At 45.8% G+C, this 26,194-nt stretch overlaps 2 protein-coding genes across 2 annotated transcripts in view; both read left to right on the forward strand.

The window, feature by feature from the left end:
* Window positions 1-827: 827 nt before the first annotated feature.
* LOC124701986 (imidazoleglycerol-phosphate dehydratase 3, chloroplastic-like) lies at window positions 828-6,260 on the forward strand. Its single transcript, XM_047234084.1, has 8 exons — window positions 828-1,230; window positions 1,303-1,430; window positions 4,327-4,431; window positions 4,648-4,740; window positions 5,251-5,325; window positions 5,598-5,660; window positions 5,774-5,883; window positions 6,142-6,260. Exons 1-8 carry the CDS (start codon window positions 1,017-1,019, stop codon window positions 6,167-6,169), a joined length of 816 nt encoding a protein of 271 aa, XP_047090040.1. The 5' UTR covers window positions 828-1,016; the 3' UTR covers window positions 6,170-6,260.
* Window positions 6,261-7,081: 821 nt separating this feature from the next.
* Window positions 7,082-26,194, forward strand: part of LOC124701985 (polyubiquitin 3-like) — a 125,443-nt gene continuing 106,330 nt past the window's right edge. The window contains exons 1-5 of the mRNA XM_047234083.1: window positions 7,082-7,184; window positions 7,277-7,403; window position 7,837; window positions 11,624-11,726; window positions 11,845-11,968. Of these exons, the coding sequence (XP_047090039.1) occupies window positions 7,082-7,184; window positions 7,277-7,403; window position 7,837; window positions 11,624-11,726; window positions 11,845-11,968 (458 nt within the window). The remainder of the gene's footprint in view (window positions 7,185-7,276; window positions 7,404-7,836; window positions 7,838-11,623; window positions 11,727-11,844; window positions 11,969-26,194) is intronic.

A 26,194-nucleotide genomic window follows, 5' to 3' on the forward strand; every position in this document is an offset into this window, starting at 1 on the left:
ATGTGTTGCTATTTAAAATATGATGTTCATAAGTATGTGTTGATCTTAGTAACGGACTGATGTTTATAAATTATGATTACATATGGTTGTTTACGATTTTGCTCAAGTTGATGTGCTGTAAACACGTGTTGGGCTACCAGCTAATCGCTACATATAAAACTTATATTCGTTATCGGGTTGAAAGATCAGAGCGGATGGGTTTGGGTATGAGGTGGCTCCGTCGATACTACCCACACCCCATCGAGATTTCACTTATAATGTATTTTGTTTTTGTAGTTCAAATTTTAGGGTTAAAATTTACACTAGGAAAAGCAAAATGTACTATAAGTGGGACCCGATCACGAGATCAACCAACATGCTTGTTATTGGGCCAGCCCAAAGTGGTTTGACGGGTATGCGGAGAGCGGATAACTCCCAGAACAGGAGCCAGATCCTCTAACGTGTAGTAGCAAAGTCAGGTAATCTACAGCACACTGACTTTCCTTCTTCATATCTATATAATTATGATTAATTTGATCTAAATTAACATGCACAATATAAATAGGTGGTATCCATTGAAAGTAATTACTTACAATCAAAATTATGACCTGGTATTTTTTTTGTTTAGATGATCTATGTGAACAGTAACTACCCACAGTAATTTGCTACAGTGTACTATGTACAGTGTTTCCTACAGTACCCTGCCTTTGGTTCTTCAATTTACACTACCTCAACACTGTAGCAGCCTGACTTTGCTCTTTCACGTTAGAGGATCCGGGCTGCCCAGAACAAGCGGCAAATAGGAATCGCCCGCCGTCCTCGCCCGTTCTCATTTGCCCAATCCGCCGCCGCCGCCGCCGCCGGCACCGCCGACCCCGAGGGCTCCACGCCGACGCCCTTCTCGACGGCTCCACCTCGTCTTCTCCAACTGCCGAATCCGCCCCCTCGACACCCTCTTACCGAGCTTATTCGATCCGAGCTCGAGTCCAGTGAAAGCTAGCTCGAATTCCAGCCTAGGCTCGCTCGAGCTCTCGCCGATGTCCACCGCGCCGTTCGTCTCCCCATCCATATCCGGCGTATCCTCCGCGCGGGCCTCTCCAGTCCCCAAATCCTCGGCGAGGTCCGGGACTGCTGGGGTCGCCTTCCCCAGGGCTCGGCCGTACACCCCATCGCTTCGCCTGAGCTCGCCTGTCATGTCTGCCACCGGCGTCGGCGGTAACGGCTCCCCGGCGGCTCCCGAGAACTCCACAGGTTGGTTTCTCCGTCACTGCTTTGATTTCTACTCTGTGCTACCATCTCTTATTGTGTTCAACATTTTTTCAGTGTCGCCTAGGCTCGGAGAGGTCAAGAGGGTAACCAAGGAGACAAACGTGCATGTGAAGATTAACCTGGATGGCACTGGTGTTGCCAACTCCAGCTCGGGGATACCGTTCTTGGATCACATGCTTGATGTGAGTATTGTTTCGCGTCAGTAGTGTGAATTTTATTATGTCGGCCTAAGGGTTTGTTCGGAGCAAGAATGTGATACCTGCTGTATCTACCCAAAGAAAGAAGCCTAATAACCCCTTTGTGCAAAGAAAGGCAAAACAGAACTTCAGAATCATAAGAGTAGCTTAGCTCAAATCGACAAAAGCAGTAAACAAACACATAAAAACAGCAAGTGGCTTTTCTGAATTTCCGTTGATAAACACTTCATGTGCAATCCTGTGGTTTTGTGAGATAGTGATGTATACACAACTAAGCCTGAAGAAGTCCTGCTCAAGAAAATCTGCTCCCTTTTGAGCCCCACGTCTTCCAGGTGATATTGTGCAATCAGGAGGGTAAATGCTATCTGATGTTTTTTCTTCACTAGTCATCTAGTCTGATGTGATCCATCAAAAGATTGCTCTTTCTTTTCCTCTTCTTAACCAACTGTCTCTATGTGTGAAAGTACGGCTTTGGTTATTCAACATTAGTAACAAACTGGCAACAAATGGCTGCTTCGGGCGACAAGCCCTTACATCTTGATTTTCAAATCAATATGCGAAATGGAACTACAGCTAGGTGCTAACAGAGCCTAAAACCAATGCAAGCAGTTTTTTTAGAAGTATTTCTTTTGCACAGACTGCTGCACTTTGAGTGGTTAAGTATTCTGAATGTCGGGGACATGCCAACTTTAGATATTTATTAGGAACTAACTTTAGATATTTAGGAGCACCATTAGTACAGTCCTGCTGTTATGGGGATAGTGATGTACTGATGTATACACAACTAAGCCTGAAGGGGTCTTGCTCAAGAAAAAATTGCTCCCTTTTGAGCTCCACTTAGTCCAGGTGATGTTGAGCAATTAGGAAGGAAAATGATATCCTAGTGTTTTTCCTATTCTGATGTGATCTATGGAAACATTGTTATTACTCTTCCTGTCATATTAACTAATGTATGTATGTGTGAAGTGTATGCATTTGGTTATTCAACATCAGTGACAAACACCGCTAGCGACCTCGATGCAGTGAGGGAAATCCTACGTCTCTTTGGTCGCGCCTCCGGCCTCAATGTCAATTTTTCCAAGAGCTCTGCAAGCCTCCTTCGCTGCAGCCACGAGATGGCCACACCGCTGCTCACACAGCTTGGCTGCCCTGTTGTGGACCTCCCGATCACCTACCTTGGCATCCCATTGACGCTACGGAGGCCCACTGCGACGCAGCTTCAGCCCGTCATCGACAGCATTGCAGGGCGCCTCCCAACCTGGAAGGCCGGGCTCATGAGCAAACCTGGGCGCCTGGCAATGGTGGAATCTGTCCTATGCGCCATCCCCATCCACCAATTGCTTGCGTACGCCCCACCAAAGAAAGCCCTTAAGATGGTCGAAAAAATCAAGCGTGGATTTCTCTGGGCTGGTCGCGCCGCCGCCAACAGAGGACACTGTCACGTAAACTGGAAGCGTGTCTGTCGCCCCATCTCCCTTGGCGGCCTGGGCGTCCAGGACATCGAACGCGCTGGCCTCGCGCTCAGGCTGCGCTGGTTATGGCTCTCCCGCACCGACGACAGCCGTGCCTGGAGCGGCCTTGACCTGCAGTTCTCCGCTGACGAGCATGCGCTCTTCTTTGCCTCGACCTCCATGCGCATTGGGAACGGCCGGCGGACGCTATTCTGGGAAGACAGATGGATCTGCGTCAGGGCAATCAAGGAACTAATGCTGCAGCTGCACAATTGCATCCCTAAGAGGCATCGCAAGGCCAGAACGGTCGCCGACGGTCTGCTCGACAATGCCTGGGCTAGAGACATTCAGGGGCTGCTCGGAATCCACGAGATCGTCCAGTACCTGACGCTATGGCGCATGATCCAAGACACCACGCTCAATGACCAACCTGACCAGCTAATCTGGAAGTGGACGGCCTCCGGCACCTACACGACCAACTCATGCTATCTAGCCACCTTCCACGGATCGACGCCTTGTTGCTCCTGGAAATTGGTTTGGAAGACATGGGCGCCACCCAAGGTCAAATTCTTCCATTGGCTGGCAAACATGGATAGGTGTTGGACACTTGGACTGCGGAGCGCCTGGCCTGACATGGTCTTCCTCACCACCAGCGTTGCCTCCTCTGCGACCAGGCGACGGAATCAATGCGCCACCTGATGCTGGAGTGTCCCTTCACCCGACAGGTGTGGCACGAGGTCCTCGCCTGGCTGCGAATGACTGCTCGACCACCTGACAGCGAGCTCAGCCTCATGGACTGGTGGCACCGCGCAAAGCAGGACACGCCGGCGCCTCTCCGCAAAGGGCTTGCATCTACCACCCTCTTGGTCCCATGGATGACATGGAAACACAGAAACTCTTGTGTCTTCGACGGAGCCCAACCATCCATGCAACTCCTGTTGCAAAACATCAAGGATGAGCTTAGGATTTGGGCTAGGGCAGGGGCTCAGGGCTTACGAGTGGTGCTGCCATCCACCTGGGATGTGCACTGATTTTTTTTTGCTTTGTCTTGTATTCTGCCTCCTAGGAGGATGTAAACAACTATCTATCTTTTCAAGGAAATGAAACGCAAAGGTCCTTTCCGTTTTCTCGAAAAAGTGACAAACTGATAACAAAAGGCCACTATGGGTGATAAGCCCTTACCTCTCGATTCTCAAATCAATATATGCAAACTACAGTTAGGTGCTTACGTAGCCAAGAACCCAAGACCAATGCAAGCATAATTTTTTTTAGAAGTATATATTTCTTTTGCACAGGTCGCTGCACTTCACATGGTCCAGTATTCTGCTGTGTGTATATCTCGTGCTTTGCTGTATAAGGTTCAAATTCTTTGATGCATATGTGTGCCTTTTTGATCTTTTAGGCATTAACTTTCCGTTTGCAATTTACAGCAACTGGCATCCCATGGACTGTTTGACGTATATGTGAAGGCTACGGGTGACACACACATTGATGATCATCACTCGAATGAGGATATTGCTTTGGCAATTGGAACGGTGATTGCTGCTTTTCTATTATTAATGTTTAGGTTGTCATCTGTTCTTCTAGAATAGTTATTTGAATTATTGCTTACCATGAGTTAGAATATCCATTTTGACCTCATTGCTAAATGTCGACGCTATATTTCTGCTCTTTACCTCATCATGAGTTGTCCTAAACTTGATGTTCTGCAATCTTATATACCGTGGCAACTTTTTCAATCTTACTTTTAGGCGTTACTTCAAGCACTTGGAGATCGAAAGGGAATTAACCGGTTTGGGCATTTCACAGCACCACTTGATGAGGCAGCAGTTGAGGTTATACTGGTATGCAGGACTATCTTGTCTATTTACATGCTATGAATGTACAATTCTCTACAACCTCCATTCAGGAGGGTGCAAGTTTAAGTTCGCATTTATGAGCTCATGAGCCTCCTGTACTGTATTACGCAAGTGAATCACAACTTGTATCTCTCTGGTTCTTAACATGGGGCAGGAAACTATTTTTCTCTTATGTTTTCACGAGCATCTAATGTCACGGTAGGCTGGTCTATATGCAGATTTTGACTCTAAGGACTTGTATCAAGAATGGTAGTCTATTTGCTTCGTTTTTTGTTATATTTTTTTCTGACGTATCCATCTCACAGAAGTCTAATACTTGAAATGATAGCGAGAAAGTTGCAGCTATTTCACTATTATATCTTATTCCTAGGTTACCTATTTTTTGTTTGACAATGTGATATTCTATGGTGAATATACAAATATCTAATGAACAAGTATATGTGCCTTGCTGAACTTGGATGTTCACTGGTCATCTCTGTTTTCCTCTGTATTCAGGATCTATCTGGTCGACCTCATTTGAGCTGTGGCTTAAGTATTCCTACTGAGCGAGTTGGCTCATATGATACACAGGTAATCTGTGAAATTTCGACAGCCATTTTCAATTATCTGTGGCTTAAGAAATATTTTCGTTGTCAAATCTAAAATATCCATTTCAAGTTTATTTTAGAATTTTCTCTTTCAAATAATTTAAATTCAACTTTTACCCTCTTCAGACCCTATATTTTTGACAGATCTTGACAAGATGTTAGCCTGTTTTTTTAGTCAGGGTGGCGAGATCCTGTTACTCCATATATTGATGTTATCAATTTGGGCAAACAATAATTTAGTTATTTTTATGACAGCTAGTTGAGCACTTTTTCCAGTCCATTGTGAATACATCTGGGATGACGCTTCACATCCGCCAGGTATATTTTGCTTCCTAAGTTTTGGGTCCACGATGCAGTATTTTCTGGCAACATAGGAGTAGTGATGATAATTCTTTTTCACCCCAATTAAGTGTCCTGTTTTTCTTTGAAAGCTTGCGGGGAACAACTCACACCATATTATCGAGGCAACTTTCAAAGCGTTTGCCAGGGCCCTTCGACAAGCAACAGAATATGACTTACGGCGACATGGCACTATCCCTAGGTTTGTCCTCACTTGCTACATATATTATTCAGGGACTGCATGGTCACCATTCTGTAGATGTTTCAGAAACAGTTTCTGGGCGGAGAGTTGTGTGAATCATAGAAAACTTAGCTGGTGGTGCATCAAGACCTATGGTGTCAGATGATAGCTGTTTACAAGAATGCAATGCACCTTAATAAACATGTTAATCTTCAAGTTGCTACTGATTTCTCATTACATTAGTATCCCTCCTGATGGTATTGCTCGACCCAATCGCAGCTCAAAAGGTGTTCTGTCAAGGTCATAATGTTGCAAGATCAAAAAAAGGGCTGCACTCTGTTCTCCGCCTGAAGCCTGGAGCGATTCAGAGGAAACAGATGGACGGTGGCCGGCTATATCTTCTCCGTTGCTGCTTGCTCTTTGAGTCACCTTGCGACAAAACAGCATGGAAAATGACGGCCCTCGTTGTTTCTTTATCTTACTAGCACTAGCATAATCTTTCTGCCCGCTACTGCAATTTTTGGCTGTTGGCTGGACTGTATGTACTTATGAAGATGAAAAGCTGCAAAAGGCTTGAGATTCTGAATTGTATAGATAAAAAATATGGGTTCAGAATTCGTCCGCGCCTTTAATAATTAATGCTTGACCAGTCATTCACGAGAATAAAATAAAATACTCCCTCCGTTCCTAAGAAAACTTCTCAACTTTGTCTATATATGTACATTCCTATCTTGAAAAAGTTGAGAAGCTTTTTTTTTTTTGGAATGGTCGGAGTAAGAACTCTTTGCTTTAATCTCCTGTGCACTCCAGATCATCTGGTACGCTTAAACTCGTCTCGTTTCTCTGTTGTAGTATCCCGTCATGACTCATGTCACGAGACGCTGCTTGTGCAGGAAAATGCACGCTGCCGCGGCGAGGTCCTGACTCCTGAAGCGATGCGGCTACTCGATTCGATCAGTCTAAGGAAGCAGCATTTAGCAAGTAGAGTATACATCGATTCACAGCGGCCTATGTTTATTCTGACACGACCGAGAGGTAGTGCTAGTACTACTCGGTAACTTGGCGGTCGCGTTTCCTTTCGAGAAAACTTGACGGACGAGCTAAGCACGTACCGATCCGAGAGTGGCCCGGTAGCCAATGGCTATATATGACCGAATTCACCGCCTGAAACGAAGGCCAGAAGAAACTAGACACAGGAAATCAACCGGAGTTCATCAAGATGCAGATCTTCGCCAAGACGCCGACGGGGGAAACCATCACCCTCGAGGTCGAGACAAGCGACACCGTCGCCGACGTGAAGGCCAAGATCCAGGGCAAGGAAGGTACGCGCATATATATATACACCCATCACCATGGATTCTTTGTTGAGGTCGATCGAGAGGTTTACTCTGCTGTGTCGTGGCCGTAGGCGTAGGCATCTCGCCGGAGGACCAGCAGCGCCTCATCTTCGCGGGGAAGCAGCTGGAGGATGACCGCACACTAGCCGACTACGACGTCGTCAAGGAGTCCACGCTCCACCTCGTGCTTGGCCTCCAGGGCGGGTGCTGGTACGAGCCCAACCTCAGAGCCCTCGCAGAAAAGTACAACTCGGACAAGATGATCTGCAGCAAGTATGTAATACATATCCGTGCTACCCTGCTATTCGTACACTTGTTGCATTGGTCCTAATTTAATCGCATTGGCCCTAATTTAATTACTACCTGATGTGATACTTCATCACTGCTTCAGTACGTTTAGCATCTCTTTTGCATAGGCACACAGTTTTAGCATGCCATCTCTACCTTTTCATAAGAGGATAATTCAATTTCCTCTTTTTGGGTTCGATTGTTTATGGGTGCTTAATATTCCAACTTTTTGTCACACTTGTCTTGCAGGTGCTATGCCCGCCTACCTCTCAGAGCTACAAACTGTCGCAAGAAGAAGTGCGGTCACAGCAACCAGGTGAAACTTAATTGTCCATGTCATTCGTCTTAGCGTGTTCTTGTTTCAATAATAGTATTTTTTTGACAGCTACTAGTTGATGTAGCTGTCGGGACTCGCAACGAATTGTATTTTTTTTATTTTATTTTCGTTCATTGATCTGATGCATCTACTTCACCCCCATCTATCATTTACAGCTGAGGCTAAAGAAGAACAGGTACAGGAGAGGGAGGCGCCGCCTGTGAATTGACTTCTAGGCGATCATATAGTCATGCCGGAGTCATTAGAATTGGAGTTTTAATTATCTTGTTGTAAATGTCATTATGGTTGTCGGACCTTGGTTATTATCCAAATACTTCCAAGTTGTGGTGATGCTTTGGTTAATTCTACCAAATACTTCTACTCCGATCCCTCCACCTCACGAAAATGATGATTTAGGCATCCCTTATGTCAAACTTTGGATCAAACTCAAATTGCTAAAGATTGGTTTCCTATGCCACAATCCCATAGGAATAATTGATTATGCACTCAAACTTCTTTATACTCTTATTCGTGTAAAATCGAAATATGTTTCCTTTCTTTCTTTTGTTCCATCGAGATGACTATTATGCTGTCTACATGTGGTTTGCAACCCACTATTTTCATTTGCATTCTTATCAAATTCATCCTATTCCTACATGTCTCAGTTATGTGATTCTAAGAGGTTTAAAATTTTCATGTACATTTATTGTGATCCACACACTACTAGGAAATTCCTCTTCTGTGGCGCATATGCAATGCGCCACAGAAGTCACGCGACAAATATTTGAATTTTGTGGCGCATTTTGGGGTGCGCCATAGAATTCTGAAAATTCCGTGGCACATATCTAGAGATGCGCCATAAAATTGTGCACCAGATTCTGTGGCGCACCCAGCAGTGGTGCGCCACAATTTTTTTTGAATTTTTAAAAAAATGGCGGCCAGATCTGGGCCGTCGGAATTTCGTTGGTTTTTTTTCGAAATTTTCCAGAGGTCGCCGAAGGTGAGTGGTTGGGTGGGGTGGGAGGACGAGGCCGAGGAGGCCGGCCGGAGAAGTTAGAGGCCGGCCGGAGGAGGAGGTGGTGGTGGTGGTGAGGAGGAGGAGGTGGTGGTGGTCACTACAAGAAAAACCTTCCATAGAGACATTTTACTAGAGCCACTTCCTACTTTGCCTCTTTAAAAATCACATTAAGATACTTTGCATGTTGTAGTCGTACTTTTTAAGACACTTTAGAAATAGTCTCATATGTAGAGACATTAGTTGAGACATTTCTGTAAGGGGTTGCAGTTTTCGTTCTGTAGACAACTTATGAGACACTCCAAAGTGTCACAAATAAATTATCAAGAGGCAACCCGTAAGACACTTCGTTGTATGTCTTTAATTTTTATCTAGAGGCAATGTTTGAGGTATTTTGCTTGTTCTCTAGAGACATTTGTTCTATGTTTGGGTCATGGTGGATAATACTAATTAGAAATTTGTTCAAAGTATCAACATATATTTGTGAAAGGGTGAGATGGTTAATGAAATAAGTCTTAATCACTAAGGTCATGAGTTCGAGTATCGTTTTTCACATGGTTTCTTTTCATTTTTTTTACTCTAGAGACACAATATAATGCCTCTTTTATGTCTTCTAAAATGTAAAGACATTATTACTATTGTCGTTACCACGTAGAGACATCGCCCGTAGTGACAATTTTGAGACAATATGGAAAGTGCCTCTATAACTATAGGAGCAATTTAAGTGTCTCTACAGGACCAAAGTAATGTCTCTACATGCCAATTCTCTTGTAGTGTGGTGGAGGAGGAGGAGGTGGTGGTGGTGGTCGCCGGAGGAGGAGGAGGTGGTGGTGGTCGCCGGAGGAGGAGGAGAAGGTGGTGGTGGTGGTCGCCGGAGGAGGAGGAGGAGGAGGTCACCGGAGGAGGAAGCCGGAGGAGGAGGTCGACGGGTGGTGGTGGAGGAGGAGGAGGAGGGAGAAGAAGGGAGGAGAAGTGGAGGAGAAGGAGGAGAAGTGGAGGAGAGGAGGAGGAGGAGAAGGGCGCCGCCGAAATTCATATTTCAGGCTAAGAATTTTGTGGCGCATGTGCATATGGTGCGCCACCGAATTTTTTTCGATTTTTTTATTTTTCCAGAAAAAAATCTTGACTTTGCCGTAACTTTTTACTCTTTTCGAATTTAGCGATTCAAAAAATTGGCTAATCGGATAAACCCCGGTGAATTCAGATGTAGGATTTTCCCGGTCATTTTAATATATTGTGTTTTTTTTCCCGACTTTGTATGCAACCAGTTTGATGATTTTGCAACACAATTTTGCAAAAAAAAGTCAAAATTCATGTTTTAAAAAACTAGATGACATAATACGTGGGCACCTCCAAGGATTTTATTTTTTGAATATTGGCATATGCGGCACATAATTGTGGCCTCGTACTGTCGGGGGTGAGCCCCCACAAGAAATAATTGTGGCCTCATACTGTCAGAGTGAGCCCCCACAAGGAATTCATTGGCGCATATACCAACATGCGCCACAGAATTTTGACTTTCTGTGACGCATGTGGGCAGATGCGTCACAGAATTCTCTTCGCACATGTGCACTACTAGACCTCGTGTGGGGCCCATAAAGATTATGTGGCGCACCCGTCCACATGCGCCACAGAAAGCCACAATTCTGTGACGCGCTAGTATTACATCATATTTTTCTATGTGCCACAGAAATATTTTTGTGAAGCACACACTTTTCGGTGCGCCACAGAATACATTCCTACGGATTTTCTTAGTAGTGACACGTCTATCTTTGGAGGAATCCAGAGCACAGCTGCGGTATTTAGACGAGCTCCTCCATGGTGGCCACGGCCAGCTGAATCACTAGCGTAGGGCGTGTACATGGTGCTCGACGCAATGTCCCTCGGGGGAAATTAAATCGTGTGAATGTGATGATAGGTGGGTCCTGCATGTATGTTAACGGTTAGGTCAAACGGTATGAAAAAATGGTGCCACCTCATCACTGACAATGCGTCCCATTTGTCAGAATCAGCATTAAACTGCATTAACTGGTCCCCTTTCTCGCGGACACGTGGGACCCACATCCAACTATAAGTACTAAATTGCATCAATTTTTACCACATCAGCGCTGACAAATGGGTCTGTGCTGTCTCCTAGTGCCACATTAGCCTCCATGGTGGGTCTTGCTGTCAGTTTGTGCATCAGTTTTAGTGTACATTACAAAAATTCGTAGTAAAGTGGTCACATATTGCCGCGGCGCTGTAAAGTGTAAAGGAATGGGTTTTTCAGAATTTTCGCGGTGAAGTGGTGGTTTTTATGCTAAGAACTTTACTAGCAGTGGCATAATGTATCTGCTCGCTGCTGCAATTTTTGGCTGTTGGCCGGCATGAGGAAGAAAAGCTACAAAGAAGCTTGAAATTCCGAGATGCACCTCTAAATTATCGGTCCGGTGGAGAAACTGGAAGGAAAGCAACTCTGGTAGGCTGATGCGCATCGGCCCCTGTTTATTCTGACGGGCCGAGAGCTAGTCGTTGGATATGTCATCCGATCCGCTGCGCAGATATAGAAGCGCATCAGATCCTATCCCGATACGTAGTCGATCGTTACCACTTCGATTCTCTATCGGTTCCGGTGACTTGGCGGCCGCGCAATCTCGCCGATCGAGCGGCCGCCGTCCGCCTATAATATGACTTGTGCGCGCCCGCCACACGCCAAGCCGCGCACTCTTCTCTTCGGTCGAACCACCGTCGCCGATTCACGAACGAGTCGCCGTCACCGGACGAACGAGAACAAAAGCAGACAAAGTCATGGCGCAGTCGTTAAAGATGCAGATCTTCACGAAGATGCCGACGGGGGAAACCATGACCCTCGAGGTCGAGAACAGCGACACCATTGCCGACGTCAAGGCCAAGATCCAGGGCAAAGAAGGTACGTTCCATATACACCCGTCTCTACTACGTCTCGCGTCGCATTTGCATGACCGGCCATGGAACTTTTGTTGAGGTCGAGAGGTTTACTCCTTCGTCACGCTTGTGTATGGCCACAGGAATCCCACCGGACCAGCAGCGCCTCGTCTTCGCGGGGAAGCAGCTCGAGGACAGCCGCGCCCTGGCTGACTACTGCATCGAGAAGGAGTCCACGATTCACCTCCTGCTTCGCCTGCTCGGCGGCGGGCGCTATCCGTGGAAGTACGAGCCCAACAACAGAACCCTCGCAGAAAAGTACAACGCACTCAAGCTCATCTGCCGCAAGTACGCCCGCTATTCCTACACTATCTTGTTGCATCGGCCCTAGTACACACTTATAGCGTGCCACCTATTTATGCTTGAATTTTGTATAGGTTTGTAATATTCCAACTCTTTTTGCGCTTTTCTCTTGCAGGTGCTATGCTCGGTTACCTCCTGGAGCTACCAATTGTCGCAAGAAGAAGTGTGGTTACAGCAACCAGGTGATCCAGACTTACTTGTCCATGCCATATGCTCTTCGCATTAGTTAGCTAGCGTGTTCATGATCTGATGCTTTCGTTTCTCCCAATCTCCCATTTGCAGCTGAGGCTAAAGAAGAGCTGTTACCTCAGGGGGAGGAGGCACTCATAGTCATGACAGAGCCATGGGAATCGAATAAAAGTTTAGTTATCTAGTTATAGATGTCCGTACTTGAGGATGTTGAACCTTCATTACTAACATGAATACTTCAACTTGCGTTGATTGCATGGTTGATTCGGACGTACCAGATATTTCTACTTCCTCCGTCTCCACCCCGTGCGGCTCGGTTCCAACCATGTTCTTGTAATGACTTCGTGGTGCAATAGATAAATGCTGACACTAGCATGGGAGGATCATTTGAATCTAAGGAAAAAAATAGCGCGCTATAACAAAATAGCGTGGGTTTAAAAATACGCTATTAGCATGTTATAGCGTGCTATTAACGCGACTAGCGCGCTATAGCGTCGAAATAGCGTAGCGTCGGCTCTCCAGATATGTTATAGCATGCTATTAGCGTTGGAATAGCGCGCTATTTTTTTCCATGTTTGAATCACATTGGAAGGGTCTCAAGTTGTGATCTCGCAGGATCAAATTCTCATTCCAGTTTTTCTAGTCATTCAATACCATTCCTTTTGATCAAGCCAATATTTAGCATGTCGCATCTCTCACAATGAGACCACCATATTAGAGATGGGTTCGAACTCACCCGAGTCGAGAGAATTTCCGAAGACGGGAGGTAAATAGAATTCATCATTCGTGCACTCGAGGTGCATGCCATGCACATTCAAAATCGTCAAAACTTGTCGTGCCAAAAGAGCCAGATTGAATATTTCAATGTATATGAATCCAAGTTCTCCTCTATATCAGGGCAAGCTCATATGAAGCTAACTTGTGATGCCGACATTGATTAGCTAGGTTACCATGGCCATGGCGTGGCCGGGCGTCATGGTGATGGTGGTGGAGGCATCGATCTCGCAGTTGGTGATCTAATCGGTTGCAGGTTTGGGAGGCGTGGCTGCCAGTGAAAACCGAGTTTGACTTCAGTCGTGGCAAACAATGGTGGCGTCTGCTGGTGAAAAGCGAGTGTTCTATCTATTTCCTCGAACCGATAGTAAGAAATAGCTTATATACATAAAAATCTTATATTTACTAATTGGAGTATTATACAGGCCTAGTTCGTTGAATTCATCAATAGGAGCCCAAAATTGTCTTAGTTCTGATATAGTTTATACAAAGAAATAAATAAGTTTTTGTATGTCTAGCATAAATAATACCCATGAATAGATTATGAACCGAAGGAAGGAGATCACAACAAACCAAATAAGTGCTGCACAGGATGTGATTCTTCCAAATGGCGTCGCAGGTCTGTCAAAAGATTCATAACAATATTTGTTACCTATTAAAGACGGTTATTTTCCCTACAGATCTGTCGTATATCTACAGGTGTATACATGCATCACATAGATACTCACCAGCCAGAAGATGTACTACCATAATGGGATATAAATCAGACGTGATGAGTTATGTCCAGTTTATTTTTTCGAGGGCACGCAAAATATGTCCACACTACAGGAATGGCAGTAGACGCCGAGGACCAAAGTGTACGCCGACGGCCAAATGCCGGGGCCGTCGGCGTACGACCTCGCCAGGGCACCGCCGAACGTCGACCGTCGGCGTACCCATGCCGTCAGCGTAAAGGTGGCTACGCCAAGGGCTGCCCTCGGCGTCTACCTGGCCCTCGGCGTAGCGTCGGCATCGCCACCCCTCGCGCCTGAGTCGTTACGACGCTCTTACGGCGTCAGTCCAGACGCAGAGGGCCACCCTCGGCATAGGGCATGCCCCTCCTATGCCGACGGCCACCCTCGGCATATAGTTTTTTTATTTTTTCCTCTCTCATATTACTTTATATTATGTTTGTATTATTTATTTACTAGTATGAATTATGTAAAAAATGGTTCTATTTTTTAAGAATTGGTAGATGGCATATGTAGGTCCCACGAGTGACGCTCTTCGCAGACGGGTTAACTGGAGCCACTAGGCCCAACATTTGCTATCGATGTACATATGGGTAGATCTGTATGTGGAAACTCCCACCACGGCTCAAACGGAGCCTATTTTATGGTAAAGTATGCCCAACCTATGGTTTCCATGTACATATATCCTAAACAAATCAAAGCAAATAAAAAAGTCCATTGGTAAACCCTCGCACGGAGAAAGCTATAGGGGTAGGTCTGCGGGGTCCCCGCCCTAGGGTTTTCCAAGATACATACTATCGGAGCGTCGGAATCGCTGGAAAACTTGCATCTGCCCATAACATATGTGTACAAGTGTGATGTAAGGTTTGGCTAACCTTGCATGTACCCCTTGTTGATGATTTCCGCACACATGGGCTAGCACTTGGTAAAATCCAGGATCTATATGTGGAAACTCCCGCCACGGCTCAAACGGAGCCTATTTTATGGTAAAGTATGTCCAACCTATGGTTTTCATGTACATATGTCCTAAACAAACCAAAACAGGTAAAAAAGTACATTGGTAAACCCTCGCACGGAGAAAGCTATAGGGCTAGATCTGGGGGGTCCCCGCCCTAGGGTTTCCCAAGATACAGATCACCGGAGCGTCAGAATTGTTGGAAAACTTGCATCTGCCCCTAACATATATGTACAAGTGTGATGTAAGGTTTGGCTAACCTTGCATGTACCCGACGTTGACGATTTCCGCATACATGTGCTAGCACTTGGTAAAATCCAGGATCTGTATGTTGAAACTCCCGCCATGGCTCAAACGGAGCCTATTTTATGGTAAAGTATGCCCAACCTATGGTTTCCATGTACATATGTCCTAAACAAACCAAAACAACTAAAAAATTCCATTGGTAAACCCTCGCACGGAGAAAGCTATAGGGGTAGATCTGCGGGGTCCTCGCACGGCCATACCGCATGTCCCGGCGACCCCGTTTTGCACAGTTGGCAAAGTAAACGAAGTCAAAAAGTCGCGCGGAGCCGCGTGGCGTCATTTTATGTGTCCTAGTAACCACTGCAAAAGACGGAATTAGGATACGGCAATTATCTTGAAAAACCCTTCACGAATAGGGCTATCACGTCCTGAGTTATATGGCTTTTAGGGGAAATGAGTAGAAAACGGCCCGTAGCACCACATAGTTTGTCGGAACGAGGCCATATTTGGCACGTGCGTGGGACTTAGGATGGGAAGCAAGGTCCCGGTCGTGGATTTCCAATCCGACCTACGGGCGATGGTGTTTCCATTTTCGGGGTCCCGGCAGCTACATGGTATGCATTTGGGAATTGCGCGAGACCTCCGTGTAGTGGTAGGATACCTCCTACGCACCACCTATCGCATGCCATATGCGCGCACTAGCCATCTGGGAATCCCCCCGCTTCCTGCGGTGTCCAGCCGAATCCACTGGAAACTGACCGGATTTGAACTAGGGCCACGCTTTCCTTCGCTCAATAAATCCCAGCAAAAAATATCTACGACGCGTCATTTTATGTGCTAAATGTTTTCCGTTAAGCGCGTTGGCGGATGGGTGCACCCGCGCGTCCGGTACGGTCATACCGCATGTCCCGGCAGCCCCCGTTTTGCACAGTTGGCAAAGTAAACGAAGTCAAAAGTCACGTGGAGCCGCGTGACGTCATTTTATGTGTCCTAGTAACCATTACAAAAGATGGAACTGGGATACGGCAATTATCATGAAAAACTCTTCACGGATAGGGCTATCACGTCCAGAGTTATATGGCTTTTAGGGGAAATGAGTAGAAAACGGCCCGTGACACCACATAGTTTGTCGGAAGGAGGCCATATTTGGCACGTGCGTGGGCCTTAGGATGGGAAGCAAGGCCCCGGTCGCGAATTTCCAATCCAACCCACGGGCGACGGTGTTTCCATTTTCGGGGTGCCGGAACAGTCTTTTTTTGTGAAGCAGCTACATGGTGTGCATTTGGGAATTGCGCGAGACCTCCGCGCAGTGGTAGGATACCTCCTATGCACCACCTATCGCATGCCATATGCGCGCGCTAGTCATCTGGGAATCCCCCCCGCTTCCTGCGGTATCCCGTCGAATCCGTTGGAAACTGACCGGATTTGAACTAGGGCCACGCTTTCCTTCGCTCAATAAATCCTGGGAAAAATGTTTTTAGGTCCACGACACGTCATTTTATGTGCTAAATGTTTTCCGTTTAGCGCTTTGGCGGACGGGTGCACCCGCGCGTCCGGTACGGCCATACTGCATGTCCCGGCGGCCCCCGTTTTGCACAGTTGGCAAAGTAAACGAAGTAAAAAAGTCACGCGGAGCCGCGTGGCATCATTTTATGTGTCCTAGTAACCACTGTAAAAGACGGAATTGGGATACGGCGATTATCTTGAAAAACCCTTCACGAATAGGGCTATCACCTCCGAAGTTATATGGCTTTTAGGGGAAATGAGTAGGAAATGGCCCGTGACACCACATAGTTTGTCGGAACGAGGCCATATTTGGCACGTGCGTGGGCCTTAGGATGGTAAGCAAGGCCCCGGTTGCGGATTTCCAATCCGACCCACGGGCGACGGTGTTTCCATTTTCCGGGTGCCGGAACGGTCTTTATTTGTGAAGCAACTACATGGTGTGCATTTGGGAATTGCACGAGACCTCCATGCAGTGGTAGGATACCTCCTACGCACCACCTATCGCATGCCATATGCACGCTCTAGTCATCTGGGAATCCCCCCGCTTCCTGCGGTGTCCCGTCGAATCCGTTGGAAACTGACCGGATTTGAATTAGGGCCACACTTTCCTTCGCTCAATAAATCCCGGGAAAAATGTTTTTAGGTCTACGACGCGTCATTTTATGTGCTCAATTTTTTCCGTTTAGCGCGTTGGTGGACGGGTCAACTATCATTGGAGGTTGGTGAAAGGGGTAGATCTTCGGGGCTCCCAGATTAGGGTTTCATCTACCAGAGGGAATATTGAGGTAATATAGGGTAATTATTGGTACTACATGTTTCGATGACCTAACACAACACAAAGGAAGAGAAAATTCCATGGGTCAAATATCATTGGAGGCCGGTGAAAGGGGTAGATCTACGGGGCTCCCAGATTAGGGTTTTTTTCTACCGGAGGGAATATTGAGGTAAGATAGGGTAATTATTGGTACTACATGTTCCTATGACCTAACACAACACAAAGGAAGAGAAAATTCCATGGGTCAACTTTCATTGGAGGCCGGTGAAAGGGGTAGATCTGCGGGGCTCCCAGATTAGGGTTTCGTCTACCGGAGGGAATGTTGATGTAAGATAGGGTAATTATTGATACTACATGTTCCAATGACCTAACACAACACAAAGGAAGAGAAAATTCCATGGGTCAGCTGTCATCGGAGGTCGGTCAAAGGGGTAGACTGCGGGGCTCCCGGATTAGGGTTTCGTCTGCCGGAGGAAATATTAAGTTAAGGTATGGTAATTTTTTATGCACATAGCTTGGGAATGTAGAAGATTAAAACAAATTTGCATGGACCTATATTAGTATATTTTATAATATAATTGACATTAATAAAATTTAAAAATAAATAAATTGAAAAAAGAAAAAAAGGGGGCTATGCCGAGGGCTGCCGTCGGCATAGCCGTGGCCCTCGGCATAGGGTTAGGGCACGGTCGGCATAGCCGGCCTGGTCGAGCCGGACCATGCTCCAACCCGCATACCGTGCCCATCTCTGCTCCTCCCCGGCCCGCCGCCACGCTCCCCGCTGCCGGTGCCGCCACTAGCCGTCGCCGCGCCGCCCGCGCCTCACCTCACCGCGCCGCCGCCCGTAGCCCACAGCGCCGCCCGCTGCCAGCCTCACCCCGCGCGCAGCACACCGCGCCGCCCCGGCCCCCTGCCGCGCCGCACACCGCGCCGCCCCCTCCTCCCGCAGCACGCCACGGCGGCCCCCTCCTCCCGCAGCACACCGCCCCGGCCCCCTCCTTCCGCAGCCGTGCCGCCCGGGCCTCTCCTCCCCTCACTAGCCGGCTCCATGGAGAGCTCAAAGGTATGCATTTCTTTTTTTGTTAATTTGTTAGTTGTTAGTTAGTTAGGGTTGTTAGTTAGGTAAACAGTTGGTAGTTAGTTAGTTAGTTAGGATAAATTTGTACTTATAAATAAAATTGTTACTTAGGGTAAATTGTTAGTTGCAAATTTATTGAGTATTTTGTTTATTGTTTTAAATAGGCACCGGCGTGAGCACCCCGACGTGACAACCCGGGATCTTGACGCGATTTGCTCCGGCCATCGACATCGCCACGCGGTTATTCGACATTGCCACGCGATTCTCTCTGGCCGTCGAGGGTGAGCTAAAACATCGCCTCCCCTTCTCCGCATTTTCTTATGTCACTAGATTCATTTTCCAAGTAAAGTTGCATAACCTAGGTTTCACTTCCCGTCCGCGAGCGTTACGCGGATAAATATGCATTAGTGGTCAGCATATTTTGAACCGTAAGGCTTGCAGCATTTACGGGACAGTCGGCGGATGCGTAGTTGTCTACGTTTTCCATGTTCTACTCCGGTCCGAGTCAGGATTTTGGCGGCACCTCCCCGTTGTTCTCCGGATGCACATCATCTCGGCTTTTTGCCGAGACGTGTATCGGGAGAGCAGCGGGGAGGTGCTGCCGAAATTCTGACTTGGACCGGGGTAGAGCATGGAGAACGTAGCCAACTACGGATCCGACGGCTGCTAGGAGCCCGCCTAGTAGAGATGTAGGTTGATGCATGCGTTTCGCCCGGTAAAATAAATAAAAATATGATGCATTTAATTTCCTATTTGATATAAATGCTATGTATGTGGTTTGGCTCCCAATAAAGCAGAGGATGGCTGATAATGGATGGATGTACAATGAGCGTGTTAGTGCGACTGAGAAAACAACTGAGTGGACAAGGAAGACCCATTATCTAGTGAATAAGTTAGCGCGTGGTACAAAGGGGTTGGTTCGGGCACTTTGCCCCTGTGTTCGCTGCGTGAAGCGTCAACATCATGGAAAGGATGAAATGTATAGACACCTTCTGCAATATGAATATATGCATGGGTACGTCACGGAAGTCGACTTTGATGAGAGCGAACGTGACAGAGGTGAGGTGATGCGGCAGCGGCTCAATGGCAATGAGTACGATGGAATTAGAGACTTTCTAGATGATCTCGTCCATGCCGATGTCCCGAATTCGCCACCTCCAGAACCGGAGGCGCCGCCAGAACCGGAGGCACCGCCAGAACCGGAGGAACCTCCAGAACCGGAGGAACCAGAGCCAACCGCGAAGGCCTTCTATGGTATGATTGCCGTGGCTAAGAAGCCTCTGTACGAGGGCGCCGCGATTTCTCAGCTCGATGCCATCTCCCAATGTCTAGCCGACAAGACCCGGTACAACACCACCCGTGAGGGCTTCGAAGCAAGTCTGAAAACAACTGGTAACATATTGCCCAAAGATCATTGTCTGCCTAAAAGCCTGCACGCGACGAGGAGAATGATGAAGGACCTCAACATGGATTATCAAAAGATAGACTGTTGTCCGAAAGGCTGCGTTCTATTTAGGAGACAGTTTGCGGAGGACAAGTACTGTCCCATCTATAAGTAGTCTAGGTATGAAGAGGTAACGGGAAAGGATGGTCAGGTGAGGCAGTCAAGCACCGCAAAGTCGATTCTTCGATATCTCCCATTCATAAAAAGAATCCAGCGGCTACATGCACGAGGAGACAGCCAAACAGATGACGTGGCACAAGTATGGGAAGAGATTCGAGGACGAAAACAAGCAGTTGAAGATGGGACATCCATCCGATGGTACGGAATGGAAGAACTTCGATAGGAAATTCCCCCTTGCGGCAGCCGAGGCTCGGAATGTCAGAATTGCGATAGCAACAGATGGCTTCAATCCATATGGTATGTCGACTGCCAATTACAGTTGTTGGCCCGTGTTTGTTATTCCGCTCCATCTCCCTCCCGGAGTCCTAATGACGAGGAAGACCATGTTTCTGTCGCTGATCATTCCAGGCCCCGATTACCCGGGGAAGAATTTGAGTGTCTACATGCAGCCGATTGTGGAAGATTTGAACCACTCTTGGCACCACGGGACATTGACGTACGACCGAGCATCGAAGACAAACTTCTACATGAAAGTTTGGTTGCAGTATACCATGCATGACATGCCCGGGTACGCCCTAACATGCGGATGGTGTATAGCTGGTAAGTGGCAATGCCCAGTGTGCAGGCACCGACTTGAGTTCCTTTGGCTACAGAAGGGTCGCAAGTATGTTGCGTTTGACACGAATCGACAGTTCCTCAAAAGGAGGCATCCGTTTAGAGAAGACAAAAAGAACTTCAAGAAGGGCAAAGTTGTGCATGAAAAAAAAGATGTGCCGAAGTTTGATGGTACAATTGTTGAAGCCGAGCTACGTGCTCTCGTTCCTCCGGAGACGCCAACCGCCTATCAATTTGAGGGATATGGTGTAACGCACAACTGGACTCACGAGGCGGCCTTAACGAAGCTCGAGTATTACACGCACCTCGAACTTCCCCATAACATCGATGTGATGCACACTGTAAAGAATGTCGCGGAGTCCGTCTTTCACACATGCCTGAAAATTCCCGGGAAGTCAAAGGATAATGTCAAGGCTAGAGTCGATGTTGAGATCCTCTGTGATAGGGAAAAATTACACATGAAGCGTCCTATTGGCCATCAAAAGAATTGGTTCAAGCCGCATGCCAACTTCTGCCTTGATTCCATCCAAAAGAAGGAGGCATTCAGGTGGCTCAAATACGTCGTGATGTTCCCTGATGGTTATTGTTCGAATATGAGTAAGGGAGTTAATCTTTCGACATGAAAAGTCACCGGGCTCAAGAGTCACGACTATCATATATGGATTCAGCGGCTCATGCCGGTGATGCTTCGAGGGTATATCCCCGAGAAAGTCTGGCGAGTGTTTGCGCAGTTGAACCATTTCTTCCGCACGCTCTGTGCTAAGCAGATATGTCCCAAGGTTATTGCAAAGCTACAAGATACAGTGCCGGAGTTTCTTTGCAATTTGGAGATGATATTTCTGCCAGGCTTGTTTACTCCGATGGCAGATCTCATTGTGCATCTCGCCAACGAGGCACTCTTGGGTGGCCCGGTGCAGTTTCGTTGGCAGTTCTGTATTGAGAGAGAGTTTAAGTATATTCGAAAGATAGCTGGAAACAAGGCCAAGATTGAAGCATGTATAGCTGAGGCAATATTCCTTCGGGAGATGGCAGATGTCGCGACAACGTACTATCCCGATGATGTTCCCACTCAGCATAACCCGGTCACTCGTTACAATGTTGACGTGTGAAAGGACACGGATGTCGCCTAGAGGGGGGGGGTGAATAGGCGGTTTAAAACTTTTACGAGATGGGCTTAACAAATGCGGAATAAAGCTAGTGTTTACTTTGTCAAGCCCAAAGCCTATATACAATGGTTCACCTATGTGCACCAACAACTTATGCTAAGCAATACAAGCAACTTATGTGATAGCAAGATATATATAACTTCAAGCACGATGGCAATCACAAGGTAAAGTGCATAAGTAAAGAGCTCGGGTATAGAGATAACCGAGGCACGCGGGAGACGACGATGTAGCCCGAAGTTCACACTCTTGCGAGTGCTACTCTCCGTTGGAGCGGTGTGGAGGACAAGTCACTCCAAATGCACGAGGGCCACCGTATTCTCCTCGAGAATTCCCACCAAGAGGGATGTCCTCGATCCACTATGTAACCTTAGGGAGGTTACCAAACCCGCACAAAGCTTGGGGCTATCTCCACAACTTAATTGGAGGCTCCCAACAAATTGCCACAAAGGCTTTGCCCTTGAAGAATCTCCACAACTTAATTGGAGTCCCCAAGAACACCACTAAGATGCCACAATGGCCTTGCTCTTGAAGATTCTCCACAACTTAATTGGAGTCCCCAAGAACACCACAAAGATGCCACAAAGGCCACTAAGCCGTCTAGGGTCCAAAGACCCAAGAGTAACAACCTTCTTGCTTTCACTTCCACGAATCACCGTGGAGAACTCAAACCGATGCACCAAATGCAATGGCAAGAACACCACAAAGATGCTCAAGTACTTCTCTCTCAAATTCCAACAAAGCTACAAAAGCTATTGGGGGAATAAGAGAGGAAGAACAAATAGGAGCGGAACACCAAATTTCTCCCAGATCTAGATCTAGTGGATTCCCCTCACAAAGAGAGGGATTTGATTGGTGAAGATGTAGATCTAGATCTCCTCTATCTATCTCTCAAATAGATGCAAGATTCATGGGAGGGAGAGGGAGATAGCAAGCTCAAAGAAGGTCAACAATGGAGGCAAAAACGAGCTCAAATGGTTGGGGAACTTTGGGGAAGAAGACCCCCTTAAATAGGGCAAGAGAAATCTGCCCGTTATGCACAAAACTCGTCAAAACCGGAACTTCCTGTCATTTGGGGTGGAACTTCCGCCCCCCGGAAGTTCCGGCCAACTTCCGGGTGAAGTAGGGCACCCCCGGAATGCTCCCGGTATGTTTTCTGCGTGCAGAATCGTCATTTCCGGAAGTTCACCGGAAGTAGGGCGGAAGTTCCGGCCACCGGAACTTCCGGCCAACTTCCGGCCAAAAAACGGCTTCACGGAAAGTTGATTAACTTTTGCATCCGGACTCCGATTTTGATGATCTTGGGCTCGTTTCAAAGCTAGTAACAAGCTCTACAAGATCATGCAGGGAACCATCATAGTCCAGTAAGGTAGGATAGAAATAAATGATGAAAGGTTTGACCTATCTAAAAAAGACATGCCGGTAAAACCTCCAACCTCGAAAATGCAACAACTTGAGTTAGGAAACTCGGATTTAGGTGAAACCAATTTTGTTGTAAAGAAGATGACAAGAGATACCCCACAAAGAGTGAAAAGCTTAAGAACAAGTGGGGTAGGTTTTTCTATGTATTTTAGAGTGAAACCTCTCAAAACAAGAAACCGAGAAAAACTCCAATATCGAAAACGCAACAAGTGATTCATGCGGAATCCGTTTTCAATGAACTAGAGCTTGTCATGAGAATAAGCACGAGCTCTAAAACACCATATGGATAAGATACAAATAACAACCAAGAAAGATGATGCAAGGATGCAAAGGTTTGAGCTCTCTCCGAACGATACGATCGACTTACTCACTCGAGAGCCCTCTTGATAGAACAGCAACTAAACTATAAACCGGTCTCCAACTACACTATGAGACCGGTGAGAAAGAAACCCTATCAAGAGCAAACCTTATACTTGCGCATTCCACTTGAGCTCGATGACGATGATCTTGACCTCAACAAGATGGAACGCCTTTCTTGCTTGTGCTTGCTTGACGAAGTCTTGTGGATTGCTCCCCCATAATCCACCATGGGAGAGCTTCTTCTTCGGCGCATCTTCACATATCCATGATCACCATAAGGATGGCAAGAATCAAGCAAAGGATCTCTTCGAGATGGCTCATCTTGAACTTGCACTTCATTTCGTTGATGTCTTGAAGTTAACCTTGAGAGCTCACTTCATCTTCATCTTCAAGACATACTTGAGACTTGATCTTCTTCATTCTTCATCATGTTGATGTCTTGAAGTAACTTGGCTCACTTCATCTTCATCTTCAAGACATACTTGACACTTGATATTTTTCATTCTTCATCATGTTGATGTCTTGAAGTAACTTGAGGGCTCACTTCATCTTCATCTTCAAGACATACTTGACACTTGATATCCTTCATCAATTTCTTCTTCTTGCAACCTTGAAGCCAACATATGGTTCAAACATTTCTTCATGGCAAGCTTCAAGCTTATGATCTCTTCGAGTTGGCTCATCTTGAACTTGCACTTCATTATGTTGATGTCTTGAAGTAACTTGAGGGCTCACTTCATCTTCATCTTCAAGACATACTTGACACTTGATATCCTTCATCAATTTCTTCTTATTGCAACCTTAAAGCCAACAAATGGTTCAAGCATTGCCTATGGACAACAACTACAAATATAACTCAATGCAAACATTAGTCCATAAGGATTGTCATTAATTACCAAAACCACACATGGGGGCTCCATGCACTTTCAATCTCCCCCATTTTGGTAATTGATGACAATCTCTTTGAGAGGGTTTATATAAGGAATTTAAGTAACAAATAAGTTGAATATATAGAGCAAACTCCCCCATAATATATGCATGTGTGAATGATCTTGACTTTCATTGCATATATTGGCATTCAAAGCCTAGTGGAGTTTCCTATAAATATTCAACTATGCAAAGCAACAAGATCAATGCAATAAAGGCACATGCTTAAGCACAAAGCAAAGACATAACCAAATTCCCTTAAACCCTCCAAACTTCTCCCCCATTGGCACCAATTGCCGAAATGGGTGAAAAATTTAGAAGGCCAATATAGTGAGAGTTCCTCCATAGCGTGTGCATTTCGCATAATTTGAGTGGAATCAAATGCACATATCCAATGACGAATATTCGGAAGGAATCACACTATAGATAGGATCAAAGATTGCAAAAAGATAACAAAGTCAAGAAGCTTCAACAAATGAAGCAAGCAACCAAATGAACCACAAGGAAGATACCAAAAGAAAGATAGATATTATGACAAGATCAAGAAGATTGCTCTAAATAATATGAGGAAGCTCCCAAAGGTTTGTGCACAAAACTAGGCAATTTGCATTGGAGTATAAAGTGCACAAACATGGAATCATCACTCCCATAATATCATTCAAAAACAAAACATACCAAGTGAAACAAACTCTAATGATCACCACAAGATAGTGTTCTAAATCAAATGAGGAAGCTCCCCAAGGTACATGCATAAAATAAAATGTTGCATTTGAATACAATATGCATAACATGGAATCCTCACTCCCTCATTTAAAACACAAACATTTGTAATAGATCATAGATAGAAAAGTAAGCTAAACACTTGCAACAAACAAATAGTTGAGCAACAAGTAAGAGGCACCATAATAAAAGGCTCAACCAAGAGGATATGTGAAAGGCATGATAAAGCATATTATAAGACTATTACAAGGATGAGCAAAAAGCATCATCATAGTCTTCAATGAATTATATCGCTTAGCATGACCAATCAACACGCAATAAGTAAATAAGATATCAAAAGGAGATGTATCATCTCTTATGTGTATAAGTTTCTCTAAGTGGGCAATATCACAAAGATATTTATCCACAAAGAAACATGCACACATAAAATAGATACGCAAGAAATATAGTATGATATCCAAGAATAAGTCATGCAATATACCAATAAGAATTTTTGCTTAATAGCATGGCCAAAGGATCAATTTTATCTTATTGTACATTCATGAACTACAACCACAAACATCCAAAATACATCACAAATATCAACAAGGGATAGAAGATAGTTGGGATGCATTGAGAAAGGCAACAAGTATCACAAACGAGGATACCAAAAGAAGTAACTAAATTTGCACTTTCATCTATATTGCACATGTGAGAGCCTTGAGGAATTGATATGCAATAAAATTGCTAGATAGGCATAGTTGGGATGGATGAATCATGAGCATGATTTAAAATACTTCCCAACAAATGCACTCATCTCAAATTACTCACATTCACAATAAAGAGGTTTCATTAAGACTTTTGCAAGAAGCACAACATTTGCAAATCAAGAGATTCATGCCAAGATGCAACCATAAGGTTGGATACAAGAAAAGTATGCATGAGAAGACACTTGTTACCAAGATAGCATTGGTGTGGATGTAGTAGATATGTGTTCGTTGACCATCCTAGCTTGCCTCAAGTTACCATTGAGTCATCACTTCTTTCCAAGAGTGAGACAAGCATCCAATGCATATCCATTGTACCTAACACAAAGGTAAGTACAAAATGGTCCCCAAACTAATTG

This window comes from Lolium rigidum, chromosome 3, assembly GCF_022539505.1.
Source record: "Lolium rigidum isolate FL_2022 chromosome 3, APGP_CSIRO_Lrig_0.1, whole genome shotgun sequence".
NCBI lineage: Eukaryota > Viridiplantae > Streptophyta > Magnoliopsida > Poales > Poaceae > Lolium > Lolium rigidum.

Bases quoted from the DNA above. Each gene is read 5' to 3' on its own strand.
- LOC124701986 (XM_047234084.1), top strand. From the start codon at position 1,017: ATGTCCACCGCGCCGTTCGTCTCCCCATCCATATCCGGCGTATCCTCC. The intron at 1,431-4,326 runs GTGAGTATTGTT...TGCAATTTACAG, and splicing joins TCTTGGATCACATGCTTGAT to CAACTGGCATCCCATGGACT. The intron at 5,326-5,597 runs GTAATCTGTGAA...TTTTTATGACAG, and splicing joins TTGGCTCATATGATACACAG to CTAGTTGAGCACTTTTTCCA.